Below are 22,136 nucleotides of genomic sequence, written 5' to 3'. Positions count from 1 at the left end.
ACACTCTTCTGTAGACAGACCGTTGTTTGTTGGTCATGCAAAGAAAGTGTTACAAACCAAATGGACTTGGGTGGAAGTTGGAGGAAGAAGGAAACTGAGGTGACAGAACAGCGGGGTGGAACTGGGCTCTTCTGCTACTGAATTTTTCATTTCTCCTGTCATTAGCTCTTTGCTACATGGTGTGTGTGTTTATTTTCTAATTTTTATTGGAATAGATGAAAATATCTTGTGTCATTACTATTACTCTATGTTTTCCTCATGTTTACATTGATGTTACCTGTAATTGTTACTGCTTTTGCTTTACATAGCAAAATGTTTCCCAATGCATTTGCCAGTCCATTTCCATGCAAGAAGGAGGCACTGCAAGGCCAGCGAAACTCGGAGTGAGTGAGCGCATGCTGTTTGCAGTGAGCTACACAGCAGGGCCATGTGGCTAGGAATTTTTCTTTGAAAGATTCCTAACATTTGGACCACAGGTCTCTTTGCTCTTTAAAAATATTTTATTTTACTTTTTATTTTTATTTATTTGAAAGAGAAAAAGAGGCAGAGAGAGGGAGAGAGAAGGGGAGACAGAGGGGGAGAGAGAGAGAATGGGCACAGCAGGACATCCAGCCACTGCAAACGAACCCCAGATGCATGTGCCATCTTGTGCATCTGGCTTATGTTGGGCCCTGGGGAATTGAACCGGAGTCCTTTGGCTTTGCAGGCAAGCACCTTAACAGCTAAGCTATTTCTCCAGCCTGGTCTCTTTTCTTGTATTGACCAGTTGCCCCCAAAATTCATTCTTTGATCTGTCACCAGAGGAGAGTGGGCTGACAGATTTTTTGTTCCAAGCTACCTTACCCCCATCTATTGTCTCCTATATGTTACTTATCCATTCAACTGCAACTTGTGCCCCTATATTCAAGCCTGCCTCAGGGCATTCCCACAGAGAGGTTAGCCAGTGTTCTGTTGGGATTGGAAGGCAGTCAGCCTGCTATAGGAGAGGACAGGCTTTCAGTCAATTCTTTCATCTTCAGTCCCATCTGTCCCTCCACCTTTGGTTCCAAAAACTCTGACATCCCAAGCCTTTCAAGGGTGATGTGGTACAGGATGGAATGTCCACAGGCTTTCCCTACCTAATAGATTACATCTTCACCTTATCTCATATTTTAAATCTCTTGTTAGTTACCCATTTGCCTCTTGGATCACAAATTTTGTCACTGGCGCCATATTCTTTTCTTTATTCCTATAGCTTTAGCTTTTCTTTAATATCATTAAGTGGCACTCTGAGGGAACAGAGACAAACATGAATGTTTTTCTGTCCTATTTAACTGGTCCTTTTTTTTTCTCGCAATAACTTAAAAAACAAAAAGCAAAGTAAAATGCCTTATTTTTATTCCACGAGCAGGACTTCATAGAAATACTGGGTGGCATGTGCTATGAGGCGGGGGTGAGAAGTGAAAGGCCGGGTAGGAAGTCCTGCTCAGCACAGGCAGATCTCAGTGGGATGAATCACGACTTCAGCGCTCTGACTCTTCAACCGACATCAGCCTACCTAACTGGTAACCTTCTGCTGGTCCCTACCCCCCTTTCGCCCTCCCTCACCCTGCCGGCTTCCAGGGCACGAAAGCACTCTGTTCCCTACTCACAGACTTAGAGATAAATGAACCTGACTTCATGTGGGAAAAAACAACAAACACAGGAAACTTAATTAAGAAATATAATTATTAGCCTTTGGACCTTTTGCTCCTTTTCACGTTTCTTCTTGCTGTAGCTCCATACACGTTTGTCAGTGCCTCTTTACAGAGCAGGTCGCTGTACAAGAAGCTTTCAATAATGCAAACACTCCTCTGCTCTGGAGTTCAAAGCCATTTGCTCCATGACGCCTCACTATCTCTCACATGCAACCAACTTCTACCTAGAGAAGCCCTTGGTGTTAGCCAAGTAGCTGCATGACCTTGGATGTTTCGCTCACACTGACCCTAGTTTCTTTCATTTCCCGTGCAGATTTTTCAAACTAAATCATACTCAAGTTTGCTAGAAATTAGCTTTGATCCCAACATGTATATGTCTGTGAAAGTGAGACGTGATGACCACCTGGACAACCCTTGGTGCCCCTGGTAACTTCATCTGTGCCTGGGTGAAGGTCTTGAGTCACGTCAACTGATGGGGGCTCCAGTGCTGACCAGCTTGTAGTAGGCTCCCTTCTGGGCCATCAGTTCTTCATGGGTTCCCTTCTCAATGACTACCCCTTGTGACATGACAGCGATGATGTCTGAGTTTTGGATGGTGGACAAGCGATGGGCGATGACAATACAGGTCCGCCCCTCCCTGGCTTTGTCCAGAGCAATCTGCACTGTCTACAAAAGAAGATGGAAAGTTAATGTAGCCAGGCATGATTGTTCCCAGTCCACCATTGTGAGTGGTCATTTCAAATGCCACCTGAGTAACAGTTCCATGCTTAGGGGTAAATCCAAAGGCATTGAATATGAGAGGGTTAAGCCAGTATTTGCTGAAGTAATACATCAATGATTTACATTGTAGCTCAAGGGCTGAGAAATTTCAGTGACTAAGAAGAAGGGGCTTAGCAGGAATGGAGAGGATAAGAGAGGGTAATAGGGGAGAATCTAATCACAATGCACTATATATGTATGAAATTGTCAAAAAATAAAATTTAAATTTAAAAGGAATGGGCTATGAGATGATGTAATTTTATGAGATTCAATGGTCAAGTTCACTGAAGCGAGCCAAAGAAGAAATGTAAGCTAGTGGTTAAGGGACCATTTCTGATACTTTCCTTCTCTGAGTACACTGTAGTTCTATGCAAAGTGGAATCCAAGTTTCAAAGGTGTTAGTCATACATTTTGAAAGCTATATTTGTGTTTCTGTCAATAGCATCTCCTTTTGTGCAAATACCACATGGAAAACACCTCCTCTTTGGTGTTGTGTGTGGCCACCTGCTCTATCATGAAACTTGAGAACTACAAAGTATATTATGTTTTACAGATGACCTAAATTATTTTGATTTATTTAAGAATTATTTGGGGGCTGGGGAGATAGCTCAATGGTTAAGAGCATTTGCCACTTAAGCATGAGGGCCTCTGGACGCAAGACCACCAAGACTGATTTCCCAGGAGTCACATAAAAAGCTGGGCATGGCCATACACATCTGTAACCCTAGTCCAAGGGGCCATAGGCCAGAGAATATCTTGGGCTAGCTGACCAACAGCAGCTCCCTTCGAGTTCAGGGAGACACTCTATCTGAAGAAAATATGTGGGTGAGCAATAAGAGAAGGGCATTCAATATTATCCCCTGGCCTTCACATACCTGCATATAGGACTCTCACATCTGAATACACATATACATACACCACATATTATATACACCACACTGCACACATAGTCTACACACACACACACACACACACACACACACACACACACACACACACACCCAGAGCAGTATTTTGATTTATTTATGAAAGCTAATTATTTGCCTTTGGAAAACTGACAGCCAAAGTAATCTTGGAAACAATTTTAGAGATAAATTTTATTTGATGTCATTCCGTAAAACTGTTTTGTGAAAATCAGGCTTTTGTATCACTAAGTATTTCCAGTTTCTACTATGAATAATAAAACTTAAAATAATACCATCTTACTTATTTAGTTAAGAGACAGAGAGAGAGAAAGAGAGAATGGACACACCAGAGCCTCTGACCACTGCAAACAAACTCCAGATGCATGTGCCATCATTTGCATCTGGCTTACTTAGGTAGTAGAGAATCAAACCTTTGTCCTTGGGCTTCACAGTTAAGTGTCTTAACTGCTAAACCATCTCTCCAGCCCAATAATGCCTTTTATATGAACAAAATTTTATAGAAAAGATCCATCTATAATGATCTAAGACTTCAGAAAAGCGATACATACCTTTTCACTTTCTGTGTCTAGGGCAGAAGTAGCTTCATCTAGTAGCAAGATTTTAGGATCTCGCACAATGGCCCGAGCAATAGCAATGCGTTGTTTTTCCCCTCGAGAAAGTTGAGAGCCCTGAGTCCCAACATTGGTTTCATATTTCTGGAAAAAGCATAGCAAACCTGAGAAATAGCAATATTCATGGTTCCTATGCTATGTAGAACCCCCATCAATGACTTCTCTCTGAAGTTAAATTATTTCTTGCCTTAAAAAAAAATTGGGGACTTCCGGTTAAGATGGCGGCATAGGTACCACGCCAAAGCAGCCTAGGGGGGAAAACGACCAAAAAAAACTCAGCAAAATACACACTTTTACTAAAAAGTGAGGTGTATAGGAAATTGAAGCGGCAGCTTTGAAGTAGTAGAGTTCCAGAGCATCCACAGCCTGCACAGGCAGGAAAAGCGGCTCCGGCAGCTCGGCCAACCGCGGCGGCCAAGGCGCACCAGAAAGCCGCCAGACTCGGCTCGAGCCGCAGGAAAAGGCAGGTGCGGGATTTTCCCCTCACACGGCGCTCTCCGCAACTCGGGAAATGTGAGGGGAGAGTGGCAGCGAGCAACAGAGGAGCAGACCGCGAGGTAGAAGAACACGTGGAGCAGCGAGAGAACCAGAGTAGCTGCGGCTGCCTCCCCTCCCCTGCCGCCTCAGCCCAGCGCCAGCGAACAGAGCAGCAGCCCAGGACCCGGCCACGCCAACAGCGGGACCCAAGCAGGAGCAGAGTTCGGCAGCAACATCAGCGGCTCCAGCACCGGTAACAGCAGCCCCAGCAGCAGCAGACCCAGGAGTGGCAGCAGCGGAAGACTTGGCAGCAGCAGCTTCAGGGGGAGCAGCGGCAGTGGACACAGCAGCAGCAGCTTCAGCAGCAGTTGTGGCTCCAGCAGTGGCAACTACAGCAGCAGCAGAGGCAGCAGCAGCGGCTCGGTTTGCCCCGCAGGAAAAGCAAGTGCCCAGCTCCAGAAATCAGAACAGCAGCCCGACGACCCAGGCAGCAACTTGACTGAGACCAAAATCATCCAAGGTAACTGGGATTGCACCAGGGAAGGGTCTCACTTGGTTGCAAGCTGACTTGGATACCTCAACAGACCAGAAATCTTAACCTCTTTGTTGATAGAGGATCTGGTCGTTATAATAACTACTCTTGCATACATACTCAGGGCTGTTTTGATTGAATGTGTACAGTGTTTAGTTAAATTTTAGAATCTACCTGTATTTTATTCCACTCAGCCTGCTTGAATACTCCTATAGCAGGGAAACTCAACCCCTAAGAACATCATTGTAGATACTCTGAGAGTCTTAAGAGCCACACCTAACACCTTAAGGTCCTACCCTGAAAATACATTACATCAAATCAATTGATACAGCTAAGAATACACAGCTAGCTAGAAAATCCAAGCATTTACTTAATCCAAGATGCAAAAATATATACATTATAACCCAAGAAACACTAAAAAGCAAGACGATATAAATCATCCTAAAAGTATTAATGCATCAGAAATGTCCTCCAGTGAGAAAGAGTTAGAGGAAATGCCTGAGAAAGAGTTCAAAAGAATGATTATAAATATGTTCAAAGAGGTCAAAGAACACATCAAAACAATCAAAGAAGAAATCAAAGAGGAAATCAAAGGAATCAAAGAAGATGCAGGACACCAATTTAATGAAATAAAGAAGGCAATACAAGACATAAATAAGGAAATAGAAATAATAAAGAAAAACCAGTCAGAATTACTAGCAATGAAGAACACAGTTAATGAAATAAAAAAACTCTGTAGAAAATCTCACCAATAGGATGGATGAGGGAGAGGACAGAATATCTAAACTAGAACACGAGGTGGCAGACCTAATGCAGTCCAACAAACAGAAAGACAAACTTATAGAAAAGTATGAGTGGGAATTTCAAGATATTCGGGACACTATGAAAAGATCCAATATAAGAATTCAGAGCATAGTAGAAGGAGAAGAATTCCACTCCAAAGGCATAGTAGGTGTCTTCAACAAAATCATAGAAGAAAATTTCCCCCAAATTGGGAAAAAGGTGCCAATGCATATACAGGAAGCCTTTAGAACCCCAGCCAGACAAAACCCAGAAAGAACCTCTCCTTACCATATTATAATCAAACTTCCAAACACACACACCAAAGAAAAAATATTGAAAGCCGTTAGAGAGAAAAATCAAGTTACCTACAAAAGCAAGCCCATCAGGATTATAGCAGATTATTCAACACAAACTTTTAAAGCCAGAAGGGCTTGGAGTGATATATTCCAAGTTCTGAAAGATAACAACTGTCAACCAAGGTTACTTTATCCTGCAAAGTTATCCATTCAAATAGATGGAGAAATAAAGACATTCCATGACAAAACCAGGTTAACGGAGTATTTGAAGACAAAACCAGCTCTACAGAAAATACTTGATAGAATCCTCCATGCTGAAGAAAAGGAAAAGCACACATATAAGGAACCTAGAAAAAACAAGCAATACTCAAATACTAGTTAACAGAAGAGAGCGCAGGTAGAACCAGAAACACACACACACACACACACACACAAAATAGCAAACATAAATACACACCTTTCAATAATATCTCTTAATATCAATGGCCTCAATGCCCCAATGAAAAGACATAGATTTGCAGACTGGGTTAAAAAGCAGGATCCTACAATTTGTTGTCTCCAAGAAACTCACCTTTCTACAAAGGATAGACATTATCTTAGGGTAAAAGGTTGGAAAATGGTTTTTCAAGCAAATGGGCCTAGAAAACAAGCAGGAGTTGCTGTCCTAATATCAGACAGGGTAGACTTTAGTCCGACGTTAGTCAAGAAAGATAAGGAAGGTCACTTTATATTGATTAAGGGCACACTCCAATAGGAGGACATTACAATCCTAAACATATATGCACCTAACATGGGGGCTCCCAAATTCGTCAAACAAATACTATTAGAACTAAGGTCACAGATAACACCAAACACAGTGGTGGTGGGTGACTTTAACACCCCACTCTCATCAATTGACAGGTCATCCCGGGAAAGAATAAACAGAGAGGCATCTGGACTAAATGAGGTCATAGAAGGAATGGACTTAACAGATATATACAGGATATTTCATCCAAAGGCTGCAGAATATACATTCTTTTCAGCAGCACATGGAACATTCTCTAAAATAGACCATGTACTAGGACACAAAGCAAATCTAAACAAATTCAGGAAAATTGAAATAATTCCTTGCATTCTATCTGACCACAATGGAATTAAACTACAAATCAGTAGCATGAAAGGCTATAGAGCATACACAAAATCATGGAAACTGAACAATATACTACTAAATGATGAATGGGTCAATGAAGAAATCAAGAAGGAAATCAAAAAATTTATAGAGTCAAATGATAATGAGAACACAACATACCAAAATCTCTGGGACACAATGAAGGCAGTTCTAAGAGGTAAATTTATAGCCTTAAGTGCCTATATTAAGAAATTAGAAAGGTCACAAGTAAACGACCTAATGCTTCGCCTTAAAGCCTTGGAAAAAGAAGAACAAGGCAAACCAAAAATCAGTAGATGGGAAGAAATAATAAAGATTAGGGCAGAAATTAATGAAATAGAAACAAAAAGAACAATCCAAAGAATTAATGAAACAAAGAGTTGGTTCTTTGAAAGGATAAACAAGATTGATAAACCCTTAGCAAATCTGACCAAAAGAAAGAGAGAAGAGACACAAATTAATAAAATCAGAGATGAACAAGGTAACATCACAACAGATTCCAGAGAAATTCAAAAAATCATAGGGACATACTATAAAAGCATATACTCCACAAAGTATGAAAATCTGAAAGAAATGGATGACTTCCTTGATCTATATGACCTACCTAAATTAAATCAAAATGAGATTAATCACTTAAATAGACCTATAACAAACATGGAGAGCCGAACAGTTATCAATAATCTCCCAACTAAAAAAAGCCCAGGCCCAGATGGATTCACTGCTGAATTTTACCAGACTTTTAAGGAAGAGCTAACACCATTGCTTCTTAAGCTTTTCCAGGAAATAGAAAAAGAAGGTATTCTACCAAACTCCTTCTATGAGGCCAGAAACACCCTGATACCAAAACCAGGCAAAGATAGAACAAAAAAAGAAAATTACAGACCAATCTCCCTCATAAACATAGATGCAAAAATTCTCAACAAAATATTGGCAAATAGAATACAAGAGTTTATCAAAAAGATCATTCACCCTGACCAAGTAGGCTTTATCCCAGAGATGCAGGGATGGTTCAACATACGCAAATCTATAAATGTAATACATTACATAAACGGGTGGAAGGAAAAAAAATCACATGATCATCTCATTAGACACAGAGAAAGCATTTGACAAAATCCAACATCCCTTCATGATAAAAGTCCTACAGAGACTGGGAATAGAAGGAACATATCTTAATATAATAAAAGCTATTTATGACAAGCCTACAGCCAACATATTACTAAATGGGGAAAAACTAGAAGCTTTTCCACTAAAATCAGGAACAAGACAAGGGTGTCCACTGTCCCCACTTTTATTTAATATAATTTTGGAAGTCTTAGCCATAGCAATAAGGCAAGAGACACACATAAAAGGGATGCAAATTGGAAAGGAAGAAATCAAGTTATCATTATTTGCAGATGACATGATTCTATACATAAAGGACCCTAAAGACTCTACTATCAAGCTGTTAGAGCTGATCAAAACCTACAGCAATGTAGCAGGATACAAAATAAATACACAGAAATCAGTAGCCTTCATATATGCTAACAACAAACACATAGAGGATGAAATCAGAGAATCACTCCCATTCACAATTGCATCAAAAAAAAATAAAGTACCTTGGAATAAACCTAACCAAGGAAGTAAAGAATCTCTACAATGAGAACTTTAAAACCCTCTAGCGAGAAATTGCAGAAGACACTAGAAAGTGGAGAAACATCCCTTGTTCCTGGATTGGAAGAATCAATATTGTGAAAATGGCAATCTTACCTAAAGCAATCTACACATTTAATGCAATCCCTATCAAAATTCCAAAGGCTTTCTTCATGGAAATAGAAAAAACAATCCAAAAATTCATTTGGAATCACAAAAAAACCTCGAATATCTAAAATAATACTGAGCAACAAAAAAGAGGCTGGTGGTATCACCATACCTTATTTTAACCTATACTACAGAGGCATAGTAACAAAAACAGCATGGTACTGGCACAAAAACAGACATGTAGATCAGTGAAACAGAATAGAGGACCCAGATGTAAGCCCAAGTAGCTATAGCCACCTGATATTCGATAAAAATGCTAAAAATACTCATTGGAGAAGAGACAGCCTCTTCAGCAAATGGTGTTTTGAAAACTGGATATATATCTGCAGAAAGATGAAAATAGATTCTTCTCTCTCGCCATGCACAAGAATTAAGTCCAAATGGATTAAAGACCTTAACATCAGACCGGAAACTCTGAAACTGCTAGAGGAAAAAGTAGGGGAAACCCTTCAACATATTGGTCTTGGCAAAGACTTTCTGAGTACAACCCCAATTGCTCAGGCAATTAAACCACAGATTAACCACTGGGACCTAATGAAATTACAAAGATTTTGCACCGCAAAGGACATGGTGAAAAAAGCAGAGGCAACCTACAGAATGGGAAAAGATCTTCGCCAGCTATATATCTGATAGAGGATTAATATCTAGGATATACAAAGAACTCAAAAAGTTAAATAATAAGGAATCAAACAAGCCAATCAAAAAATGGGCTATGGAGCTAAATAGAGAGTTCTCAACGGAAGAAATACGAATGGCATATAAGCATCTAAAATAATGTTCTACGTCACTAGTCATCAGGGAAATGCAGATTAAAATTACATTGAGATTCCATCTCACTCCTGTCAGATTGGCCACCATCATGAAAACAAATGATCATAAATGTTGGTGGGGATGTGGAAAAAAAGGAACCCTTCTGCACTGCTGGTGGGAATGCAATCTGGTCCAGCCATTGTGGAAAACAGTGTGGAGGTTCCTAAAACAGCTAGAGATTGATCTACCATATGACCCAGCTATAGCACTACTAGGCATATATCCAAAGGACTCATCTCATTTCCTTAGAAGTACATGCTCAACCATGTTTATTGCTGCTCAACTTATAATAGCTGGGAAATGGATGTCCCTCAACAGATGAGTGGATAATGAAGATGTGGCACATTTATACAATGGAGTTCTACTCAGCGGTAATGAAAAATGAAGTTATGAAATTTGCAGAAAAATGGATGGACCTGGAAAGTATTACACTAAGTGAGGTAACCCAGGCCCAGAAAGCCAAGTGCCACATGTTCTCTCTCATATGTGGATCCTAGCTACAGATGACTGGGCTTCTGCATGAGAATGAAAATACTTAGTATCAGAGGCCAGTAAGTTAAAAAGGAGACATAAAGGGTAGAGAAAGTAAGGGAGGAGGATACTTAATAGGTTGATATTGTATATATGTAATTACAATGATTGTAATGGGGAGGTAATATGATGGAGAATGGAATTTCAAATGGGAAAGTGTGGGGGTGGGGAGGGAGGGAATTACCATGGGATATATTTTATAATCATGGAAAATGTTAAGAAAAATTAAAAAAAAAATTGGGCATAGTGAATGAATCCAGTGAAAAATATCAAATTCAGTTAAGAATATTGAACTATATAAAGATTGGACTGGTAAAAAACAGAATTTTATTCTTCATTTTTACATTTCTTTGAGGTATATACATTCTGTGTGTGTGTGTGTGTGTGTGTGTTATGTAAGTATGTGTATAAGCATGTTCATATGTGTCTGGGTGCATGTATGTGTGGATGTGTGTGGAAGCCACAGGTAAACATTGTGTGTCTTCCTCTATGGCCCTCTTTTTTGTTTTGTTTTGTTTTAAGCTAGGTCTTACTGCAGCCTAGGCTGAGCTGGAACTCACTCTGCAGCCCAGGATGGCCTCAAACTCACAGTGATCCTCCTACTTCAGCCTCCCAACTACTGGATTAAAGGCATGCACCACCACATGTGGCTCACTTTCTTTTTTGAGATATGTTTTGTGTTTTTGTTTTTGTTTTTTTTTTCACTGAATCTGGAGCTCACCAGTTTGGCTAGTCTAGCTATTCAGCTTGCCTGGGGTCTAAAATTTGAGATTTTCTATTTCCAGACTCCTCTTTGAATGATCTTTGCAAGATGAATTAATCTCAGGAATGGAAATGCCTATTATAGAGACTCTCTTATTGGCTTCTTTTCTGGGGATACAGTATTCTGGGACACAAGCCTACTTTGAATGTATACTCTGCTGTTTTCTAGACCTATGATCATTATTTACTTAACTTTCTTTGAGCTGTATATGTTTTTGAAAAATGCAGTATTAAAGCCGGGCATGGTGGTACATGCCTTTAATCCTAGCACTCGGGAGGCAGAGGCAGGAGGATCACCATGAGTTCAAGGCTACCCTGAGACCACATAATGAATTCCAGGTCAGTGTGAGCTAGAGTGAGATCTTGAAAAACCAAAAAAGAAAAAAGGAAGAAAGGAAAGAAAAATAGAGTATTAGTACCAAGTTCACACATTTGTTGTGTTTAATGAATTTCATATGGAAAATGTCTAGCTAGATACCTGTTATGAACACTTTAAGAATAGTTAACATTTGGGGTGGAGAAAAAGCTTAGCAGTTAAGGTGCATGTCTGCAAAGCCTAAGAACTCATGTCCAAATCTCCAGGTCCCATATAAGCAAGACACACAATGTTGTACACGTGCACAAGGAGATGCACATATCTGGAGTTCATATGCAGCAGCCAAAGGCCCTAGAGTGCCCTCTCTCTCTCCCCCCCCCCCCAAAGAAGTAGTTAACATTCTTACAGTATTTGTATGCATCATGGATCATGGTAAGTATTCTAGCCCAAGTTTCACTTGATATTGTCATAAACCATAATCTCCTGATTTTACAGCCAGTGAAACTGAGGCATAGAGAAAGAAGACATCATAGAAAGACAAGAGCAGCAGAAGAGGAATGGAAGACACACAGATAGAGCTTCTAAGCCCATCCTTGTCCATGCTCTGCTTTGCCTGCACATCAAGATAGGCTTCCTTCCCTTCCCTGTTTCCTGACAAAGGCTCAGCTAAGCAAGGCAAGACCCATGACAACCTCCTCTGTCCTTGTGGTGACCAAGTGCTTAATGAAGAATATTATGGGAAAGTTCTTAAAATAAAGGCACAACAAACTAGCTCTAGGCCCATGTCCCACATAAAAGTAGGGTATGTTCAATAAAGACTTGTAGATCAATATATCTTCTAGGGGAAATGTGGGCTTTGCTGATTATGTGGCAAATAGGAATTTCCATATGCTAGTCAATTAGGCTACCAGGTTAGAACCAGGCCACAGGCAGGAAGATAGGGAATGTTGTGAAAAGAGCAAACAAATAAATAAGCACATTACAAATCCATGATGCTTTCAAATATAAAGAAATTTTCAGCATTATTTTGTTTAATAGAGTGGAGAAATGGAGCGGAGGCTACAGGTAATATTTGGGTACAATTTAGATCTTGGATTTTATGCCTTGTGATCAAACAACCACCAAAACAATGCAGACTAGAGAGTGTGCTAAATGCAGACCTGGTTCTGTAAAATTAAGAGGCACTAAGACAGGTATGACTTGCCCCTCCACACACAGCCCAGGCTGCATGTGATGAAATGAAGATGGTGATGGCAGTAATAGTAATAGCAGTAGCTTTCATTGTCACACAATTAAGTGTATTCTTTGAAATCCAGAGCGTCATGCTGGTAGGAAAGAACTTTATGAAGAGGTATGTCACCAAACCTCAGCCCACTGTACCTTCATTTCAATGCTCTGTTGTTTCATTTTACAGATGGACTACACAAGATCTGATAAGTAGGTGTCCCAAAGTTCCACACATACGTAATACGTGCTTTCAAACCCATGCCCACTCAGAATCACAGGCTTACTTATACCACACTGAGCTAACACTCTGTGTAATGTTATTTTCTGCTCAGCAAACTCTATACCATCTGTAGTGGTTTGAATCAGATGTCCCCCATAAACACATGTGTATTGAATGCTTAGTCCCCTGTTGGTGGCAATTTGAGAACCGTGCTGGAGGATTTTTCCTGGTAGTGAGCTTAGGGGTGTTATACATAGTTCCCCTTGCCAGAGCTCAGCTCACTCTCCTACTGCTGTTTACCATGTGCTGTGGCAAGAAGTGATGTCCAGCTTCTACTCATGCCATGCTTTCCCCTGATGTCATGAGGCTTCCTCTTGAGACTGTAAGCCAAGGTAAACCTTTCCTCCCACCATTTTCTTATGTTCAGGTATCTTTTTCTTTTTACCAGAAATGCAAAGATAACTACAACAGCATCCATGTCATTGAACAAGATGATACTTTCTAAAATCAAAGGCTATGTAGATGGAGGACATTTATTTCACATAAAAAAACCCAAAGATAATACTAAGGTACTGAGTTTGAACTTCTCCTTAAGATAAAAATAACAATACTTTTGGGCCATCCTACCTCTCCCCATCCCTGTTTCCTAAAGGGGACTATGGTACTTACCTCTGGGAGTGACATGACAAAGTCATGCAGCTGAGCCTGCTTTGCAGCTGCTAGGACTCTGTCCATGGGGATTTCTTTGGTGTTGTCCCCATACTTGATGTTGTCCAGTATGCTACAGGCAAACAACACTGGCTCCTGGGAGACTATTCCAATGTTCGAGCGCAGGAACTGAACATTTACTCTTTTGCTATCGTGACCATCTATCATCTGACAACAGAGATGACAATAAAAAACACTAAGTTTTAAAATTCCAGCTGTGAAGGAAGGTCATATTCTGGAACTAAGTATTGTACAGTACATTTGTTCTGTTTAAGAGAAAACATTCTCAGAGCTCTGGGGAAATACATTGCATTGCCTTTGATGACTGGAGCTGGTTTCTGTCAGGAGTGGTATCAAAATGAACACTGATCGTTTTGTTATTATTTTTCCAACACTCTCGACCTAAAAGTGGTACAAATGAGAAAGAATCTCATGACAGTGTTAGTTAAGGGGGAGAAAAAAGCATTTTCCATGTAGTCAGTACAGATATGCAGATTGTTATCCTGAGGCTTTGTGAGGGGGCAAAAGGACTGCTCTGTTTTTTTATTGCAAAGTAAAGATCAGATCAAATGTGTATCCTTGATTCTACTGAAATCCCCCTCTGAGCAACTGAGATAATAAACTGAAGGAAAAGACATGTTCATTCACTTAATCCATAATCACATATTGAATTGCCTGCCAGGAAGTCAATATACAAAGCAGTCTGCCTGCTAAGAAAATACAGTCTATTTCCTAGAAACACATGGTCCAGAAAAGAGGTAAGTCCAAGTACCACTTAAGCTGGTTACTTATAAATCCTAGAGTCCTAGAGGTAGAGCATGTCTAACACACAACTGCAAAGTATTTGGCCTTGTGATTTCTGAGGAAAAAAGTAATAATAAAATGGAACTCGGGTGTGGTGGCACATGCCTTTAAGCCCAGTACTGTGGAGACAGAGGTAGGAGGATCACCATGAGTTCAAGGCCACCCTGAGAATATGAGTGAATTCCAGGTCAGCCTGGGCTAGGGTGAGACCCTACCTCGAAAATAAAAAAAAAAAAAAAAACACAAAAAAATAAAATAAAATGGTGTGGAAAGAATATATTTTAGATAATTTTCAACCAGTGGGAAGAGCAAACACTATTAGAAAAAAATGTAAGGCACTCCTCAACAATAGTTATTTTCACTCATCTTGCTATTCTCACTCTCTACAGGAATAATCTGCACAGCACACCTTAATACACAATTTACAACTGTGCCATTTGATAATTGTGGTCAATGTTCTGTATTGTCAGCTTCTGGAAAGTAGAGGGATGATTCATGTTCCTTACAAATCTTCCACACAATGTGCTAGGCACATAATACATATCCACTGAAATTTGAAAATATTGCATACTTGTGTTTTTTAGCTTGTCTATGAGTTCAGAGGATTTTAAAACAATTAAAGTAGCATTTTTTATACTTAAAATTTTTATAGATATGGTTTATAATGAGATAAAATCTATTATTATTATTATATCATATTAAATGCAAGGAATCATAACTATTTCTTCATGGGTCTGGCTTCTGACCAGTGACCAGAAAACTTAATATACACATTTAGAGAGATATGCTTGGTGTACAGGCTTATGTTGGGGAGATCAGCTGCTCACAATCTACCTGGGCCATGGGCATGGCTGAGCTGACATTGAGGAAAACTCAACCCTTTTCCTTGTACTCATCAGATGCCAATGCAATGTGTTTCCTAGGCTCATAAGTCACCAAATAATTACAAATAAATTGAAATCTTTACACTTAAAATAAATAATAGAAATGGTTATAAATCACAGGCAATCAACTTCTTAGATCCCAGCAATAACTGCTTGCTGTTTCCTTGCTTTGCTTTATACAAGGGAATCTTTAGTTGGCTCTTCCAAGTTTTTCTCGGTATTTCTCTTCATAATCTTTCTTGCAATGAAGGTTATACTATTCAGGAAAATCAAAAAGACCACTTTCAAAATATTAGGGTTTAACAATTGATCAAGTATAGAATAGAATAAAACATTTTCAGATCCACATCTCTGAACAGTTCCTTAGAAAACTACTTGTAGATGTTCTTCAACAAAAGAGGGAAAAGCCAAGAAAGGAAGATACAAGATTTAGGAAATAGTGGATTTAATCCAAGATAACTCTGCTGGGAAATTAGAGGATGCTAGTTGTTCAACAGATAGAGGTTGAAGTTAGCTCAGATCTTGACATCAATCAGGGAAAGAACAGACCCCTCAGAATGATGACAAAACAGATACTGGAAGACAGAGAATGAAAGAAAAAGGAAGGCTTTTCAAAAAAAATGGTCAACACATGAAATGTCAGCCAGGAGTGGTGGTGCATGCCTTTAATCCCAGCATTTGGGAGGCAGAGGTAGGAGGATTGCCATGAGTTCAAGGTCAGCCTGAGACTATCAAGGGAATTCCAGGTCAGCTTGGGCTACAGTGAGACCCTACCTTGAAAAACCAAAAGAAAAAAAATGAAATATTATGTTAATGCATGTTAGTACTTGATTGTGGGATGGATGGTTTTACATAATTATAATAAAAGCTGTAACTCAACTTCTTAATTTTTTTATTATCATTATCGTTATCATTGATTATTATTAGACATAAGGTCTTATGTAGTCCAAGCTAGCTTTGAGCTATGTAGCAAAGGATGATCTTGAACTTCAGGTCCTCCTGCCTCCACCTCTCCAGGGTTGATCCAGATTATGTGTGCATCATCATACCCTGTTTCCAATGCTGAGAATCAAGCCCAGGGCTTTATGCTCTCTACCAACTGAGTTACATCCCCAGCTTTCTTCTTTCTTAACATATTAACATATACACAGAAATGTATAATTAGAAACTGAGAGATCAGGGCTGGAGAGATTACTTAGTGGTTCAGGCACTTGCCTGTGAAGCCTAAAGACCGAGGTTTGATACCCCAGTACCCATGTAAGGCAGATGCACAAGGCAGTGGATGAGTCTGGAGTTAGTTTACAGTGGCTGAAGACCCTGGTGCACCCATTCTCTATTTGCCTCTTTCTCTCTCCCTTATTCTTTCAAATAAATAAAATATTTTTAAAAAGAAATTGAGAGATAAAGGAAAGAATAAGAATTGAAAAGAAAGGCAAGATTGTTAACATTCCCATCTTAGAAAGCAAGAATTCAAGGGTGATATGAAAACAAAACAAAACAAAATGTGTGTTAGTTAAATTTATAGATAGGTTACAAATGATGTAACCATAGGGGGAAAGGAGTAAACAAGAGGAGTAGTGACAATACATTAAGTTTTCATCTGTTAAAAGTAAGTCAGCAGAGTGTCTACGTTTATTCAATCATGAAAACAGATGCTTGAATATATTAAGAGACATGGAAGTCATTATTGAGAGAACTCCGATCACTAAATGGTTAAAATTGTTTCCTTTGAACAAAAGAAATATTGGTATGTTAGCTTTTCATTAAAAACCTTTATTTTTGACTCTGTAATTATATGTATATGTTACTTGGAAAGAAAGAAAAAGGAGAGAAAAAAAGAAAGAAGTGCTACAAAAATAAGCAACAAAGCAATTTGCCAAGTTTTAAAATATCCTTCCCCATGTTTTATCAATTTGAGTTCTATTATTTAGATCTAAGCTTCTTGAAGCAGAGTAGTCTTGGGTTTTTCATGTTCAGCCCCTTGTCCTGCTCATTTGTCATTGTATTCTTTGTCACCTCACTTTTTCCATTCCCATCCATTAGTTTCCTGATTACTCTGCACTTTCTGCTCCATTTACAGGTAAGTGAATGCTTCTGTCAAATACACCCATCTCTATCTTTGCAGAGTGTTCAGTTTTCTTTGCCTAGCTGGTCAGCAGGCCATCTGGAACTGAAAAGAATATGATAGAACTTGTGAGGGAGAATCAGGTCAACCAGAAAATGACTGAAAATGGAAAATATCCATAGTACACATCCAAGGCAGACACTTTAGAGTGAACCTGGCAAGGCAGAGTCTTGGAGATCACTTCTAGAGAGACAATATGCAGAAAGCAAAATTCTCAAAAGCATTGTTTACCACTTTCCCTTGATCAGGATCATAGAAACGTTCCAACAACTGGATACTGGTGCTTTTACCACAGCCACTGCTTCCAACAAATGCCAGTGTCTGTCCTGGATTGACAGACACTGAGAGACCATTCAGAACTTGTGTATCAGGTCGAGAAGGATATGAAAATTTACAGTCAATGAAGTCAATCTTCCCTTGGAAGTTGTCCTGCAGATGGGAGAACTGGATTTATATATGCTCATACTGGGTTCTAGAATATTGAAAATGCATCTCTAGTGCATCTATACCATGCTGCTGAAGCACAAATTACATAAACAGTTATATAATGAAGACATTCTAGCTAGGCACAGTATAGGGGTGTACACCTGTAATCTCAGCATCAGGAAGCTGAAGCAAAATGATCCTGAATCCAAGGCTAGCCTATGCTACATGAGACTTCTGTCTCAAAACAAGCAAACAAATGATAAAAGCTGGTATTTTATCTTATTCTGATAGAGACAATAAAATTAAAGGCATTTGGCCTCTTAATCCCATTCTAACCTGAAGGAATGTCTTATCATCTGTTTCTTTATGCTCAGATGGAAGAGAAAGGCTTTAAGATACTACATCATAGATACCAGTTTGAGCTCTCACAATTCTGTTTCTTAAAATAATGACATTACATTTGGACTGATTTAGTAATAAAGTTATTTGAAGACTACACCACATATGGGAATATCTTGGTGTGTTTAAAACTATCTGATGGCCAGGTATCATCTCTTGGCACTTGGGAGATAGAGGTAGGAGGACCATCATGTTTGAAGCCAACCTGAAGCTACAGAGTTCTAGGTCCGCCTGGACTAGAGTGCCTCAAGTTAAACTAAATTAAACTAAACTATCTGATGGACATCTAGGCTGTTTTGCTTTCTGGCTATTGTGAATAGTACAGCAATAAACATGAATATAAAAGTACCTCTGTGGTCCTTTGAGTATAACACTGGGTCACATGGTAATTGTAGTTTCAGGTTTTCAAGGATGCTTTATACCAATATCCATAGTAGTTGTACAAGTTTATATTTCCCCCAACAATGAATAAGGGTTCCCTCTCCCCACATCCTTGCCATCATTTGTTTCCTTGATGATAGCCATTCGGACTGGCATGAGATGAAATCTCAAAGTAGTTTTAATTTTCATTTTCCTGATGCTAAGGATGTTGAATGCCTTTTCAAGTATTTTTTGTCTATTTTATTTTATTTTTATTTATTTGAGAAAGAGAGAAAGAAAGATGGGAGAGAGAGAGAGTGGGCATTCCAGAGACTTCAGCCACTACAAATAAACTCCAGACCCATGTGCCACCTTGTGCATCTGCTTACGTGGGTCCTTGTCTTTGTAGGCAAGCCCTTAACCACTAAGCCATCCCTCCAGCTCACTTACAGCTATTTTATTTCTTCTTTTGAGATCAGTCTCCTCAGTTTATTAGCCCATTTATCAATGGGATGATTTGGGTTCTTAGTGCTTAATTTCTGCAGTCCTTTATACATCCTAGGTGTCAACCCCTTGTCTGATGTACAGTCAGCTAAAATGTTTTTTTTCTTGTTCTGTAGGCTCTCTTCCCTTTGGTGATAGGATCCTTTGCTGACAGAAGCTTCTTAATTTCATATAATCCCATTTTTCAATTCTTGGGATTCTCTTCAACCTAGATTTTTTGTTTGTTTTTGTTTTTTGTTTTTTGAGGAAAGGTTTCGGTCTAGTCCAGGCTGAACTGGAATTCACTATGTAGTCTCAGGGCAATCCTCCTACCTCTGTCTCCTGAGTGCTGGAATTAAAGGCATGTGCTACCAGGCCTGGCTCAACCTAGATTCTTATATTCATCCATCAACAGTAGAATAGATAAAGAAAATGAGGTATATATACATAATGGAATTTTATGGACTCCTAGAGGAAAAAGAAATTATGACTTTTCAGGAAAGTGGATGGAATGAGAAATCACTGTGTTATGTGAAATAAGCCAGACTCAGAAAGACAAATGCCACATATCTTGTGGAGCATATATTTGAAATTGTGTGTGTGTGTGTGTCCATGTGTGTGTGTCCTGAATAGGTCATAAAACTTTAAACCAGAGTTGAGGAAAGTCTTAAGCAATTGGGGGGAGGGGGTTAATGTAATAATACAGGTGGTAAAGGAGCAGGCAGAGTGAGGGAGAATGACTAACTGGGTGAAGGAAGGGAATCAGCCAGAGGGGAAGAAGGTGGGAAAGTAGAAGAAGGGAATGAATGTGAACCAAGTATAATGATGCACTTGTATGAAAATGTCTTAATGAAATTCATTACTTTGCATGCTAACTAAGCTGAAAATTCATTGATGTAACTAGCTTATGAACTCTAGATGTGAATAGATGTTCACAGAAACTACTGTTTATCAGGCTGAAGGAGAAACAGGGTCATTTGACCTTTTTTGAAAAAGATTTCAGGATTATCTTGGCTTCATTGGTGCTTTGGTTTTTTGTTACCTTCAGCATATGGAGAGTTTCAAAATGGGCAGGGAAGATTAAAAGGTCCTTTGGAGATAGTCAGTTAAAGAAAAGATATTTTGTTGAGATTGAATTAATTATCATATGAGCTGAAGCTTGAACCTAAATGAATATGAATCAAATGGGTATTGTTGGGCAGGAAGAACTGGCTTTTCTACATTCCATGCAAAGGCATTTATAGAGACATAGTAAGTAGGTAGCTCTCAAGAGACAAGTGTTTTTACTCATCCTAGAACTGTGTGTTCTATATCACATAGAACTTAGCATTTGTTGAGACTAAGCCTTGAAATGGTATCTCGGAAGGGTTCATGTGCTGGAAGCTTGGCCTCCAGTGAGGTGGATCTTGAGAAGTGGCATAGGACATTCAAGAAATAAGAGGTAAGGGGCTGGAGAGATGGTTTAGCGGTTAAGGCACTTGCTTGAGAAGCCTAAGGACCCAGGTTCAATCCTCCAGAACCCACATAAGCCAGATGTCCATGGTGGCCCATGTGTCTAGAATTTGTTTGCAGTGCCCTAGCATAGTGAATAAATATCTAACAAATAAATAAAAAGAAAACATTTTAAATTAAAAAGAAAAAGAAATAAGAGGTAAGGCCTGGTGCAAAGTAACTGGGTCATTGATGACATTGCCCTCAGAATGAATCAATAATGTCCTAATGAGACCATGCATTGAAGGGGGACGTTATCAAAAGGCAAGACTGCCCTCCACATTCTCTAGCTTTCTGTCTCTTTTGTGGTCTTTCCCTCATGAATGTGCTTCTGCCGGGATGCCACTCACCATGACAAGATGTAGCTCAGGGGTCCTTAACAGAGGCAGAATCAAGGTGGCTACCTGAGCTTGTGCTTGCAGCCTCCAAAGCTTTAAGCACTTCTTTCTGCTATGAAGCTCCAGCTGGGCTCAAACTCGCAACCCTGTCTCAGCCCAAGAGCTGGGATGAGTGTAGTGCGCTACCACTCACCACTCAGCAAAGCTCTCCTGTGGACCTTAAATATTTTACTATGGTAATGAAAAGGACTGAGACTCCAGACACGGTGGTATTATTCACTTTTAATCTCAGCACTCAGGAGGCTGAGGTAGAAAGAGCGTCATGAGCTCAAGGCCAGCCTGGGCTACAAGAGTGAGTTCCAGATCAGCCTGGGCTAGAGTAGGACCCTACCTCAAAAAGGGGGGAAAAAAGGCAAACATTGATACAATTGCATATTGTTGCTTTATTCAAAGGCCAATTTAATGAATGCTTTTTAGAGCTAGTTACTTCATTCCTTTACATTTACAAATTCATTGGTGCATGTGAATGAACCCAGGCTTCCAATATTTAAAAGCTAGTATTATCTGAGCCTCTCCAATTGCTATTGTGCATACACACACACACACAATCACAACTCTCCAATCCCAGTACTTACCCACTTTTCACCCCTATCATTGTAGACACTTATAGGGGGTCTTCGGTCTAAGAGTTGAAATAAGCGTGCAGCTGAGATTTTAGCTTTGGCATAATTGGGAGTGTAAGAGAAGGTTTTTCCAACAGCTGTTGCACTCAACACAACTGCAGAGATCACCCTGCAACCAAACAGACACCCAGATAGAAAGGAGTGGGGTACAGATGATAGGTGGGTGGCCAAAAGTTTGGGACTCTGGTACTAACTAACCTTGAAGATGTCACTTCAGGCTTGTCTGGGTTTTTTCGGATTTGAGGAGTCTAGTAATTTCAAAGTATGGCCTACATAGACTCGGGTGATTTTTTTTTCTTTTCTTTCTTTCTTTTTTTTTTTTTTTTTTTTTTATTGTCACTTGGGTCTCCAGCTGCCTGGCTGGAGGAGGTGTCACTGGGGATGGGTGGAAAACAGTGTGGGCTCTGGCAAGGTCCCTGCTGCTGGCTGCTTTTTGTTATTTGCTGACTGGTGGTGGTTTCTCTCTCTGCTTGGATTTATGAATGTGATCCAGCTTCTCCCACCATTAATGGAATTTCCCCTAGATCTGTAAGCTTGAAATCACCCCCTTCCTCCTACAAAACTG

General features: G+C 39.7%; 1 protein-coding gene across 5 annotated transcripts in view; it reads right to left on the bottom strand.

Annotated features, from left to right (window-relative positions):
- Nucleotides 1-1,734: 1,734 nt before the first annotated feature.
- Nucleotides 1,735-22,136, bottom strand: part of Abcb11 (ATP binding cassette subfamily B member 11) — an 89,436-nt gene continuing 69,034 nt past the window's right edge. For 4 of the 5 annotated variants that reach the window (XM_045147830.1, XM_045147831.1, XM_045147832.1 and 1 more), the window contains 5 exons: nt 21,524-21,680; nt 17,623-17,820; nt 13,540-13,746; nt 3,910-4,056; nt 1,735-2,342 (listed from right to left, as the gene is read on the bottom strand). In XM_045147830.1, coding sequence (XP_045003765.1) covers nt 2,142-2,342; nt 3,910-4,056; nt 13,540-13,746; nt 17,623-17,820; nt 21,524-21,680 — 910 coding nt within the window. In that variant the 3' untranslated portion in view covers nt 1,735-2,141. Of the gene's footprint in view, nt 2,343-3,909; nt 4,057-13,527; nt 13,747-17,622; nt 17,821-21,523; nt 21,681-22,136 lie in introns of all 5 variants that reach the window. The other variant, XM_045147835.1, reaches the window with a different exon arrangement.

This window comes from Jaculus jaculus, chromosome 4, assembly GCF_020740685.1.
Source record: "Jaculus jaculus isolate mJacJac1 chromosome 4, mJacJac1.mat.Y.cur, whole genome shotgun sequence".
In the NCBI taxonomy this organism is placed as follows: Eukaryota; Metazoa; Chordata; class Mammalia; order Rodentia; family Dipodidae; genus Jaculus; species Jaculus jaculus.
Note: the sequence above shows the minus strand (reverse complement) of the source record. Positions and strands in the feature narration are given on the sequence as shown.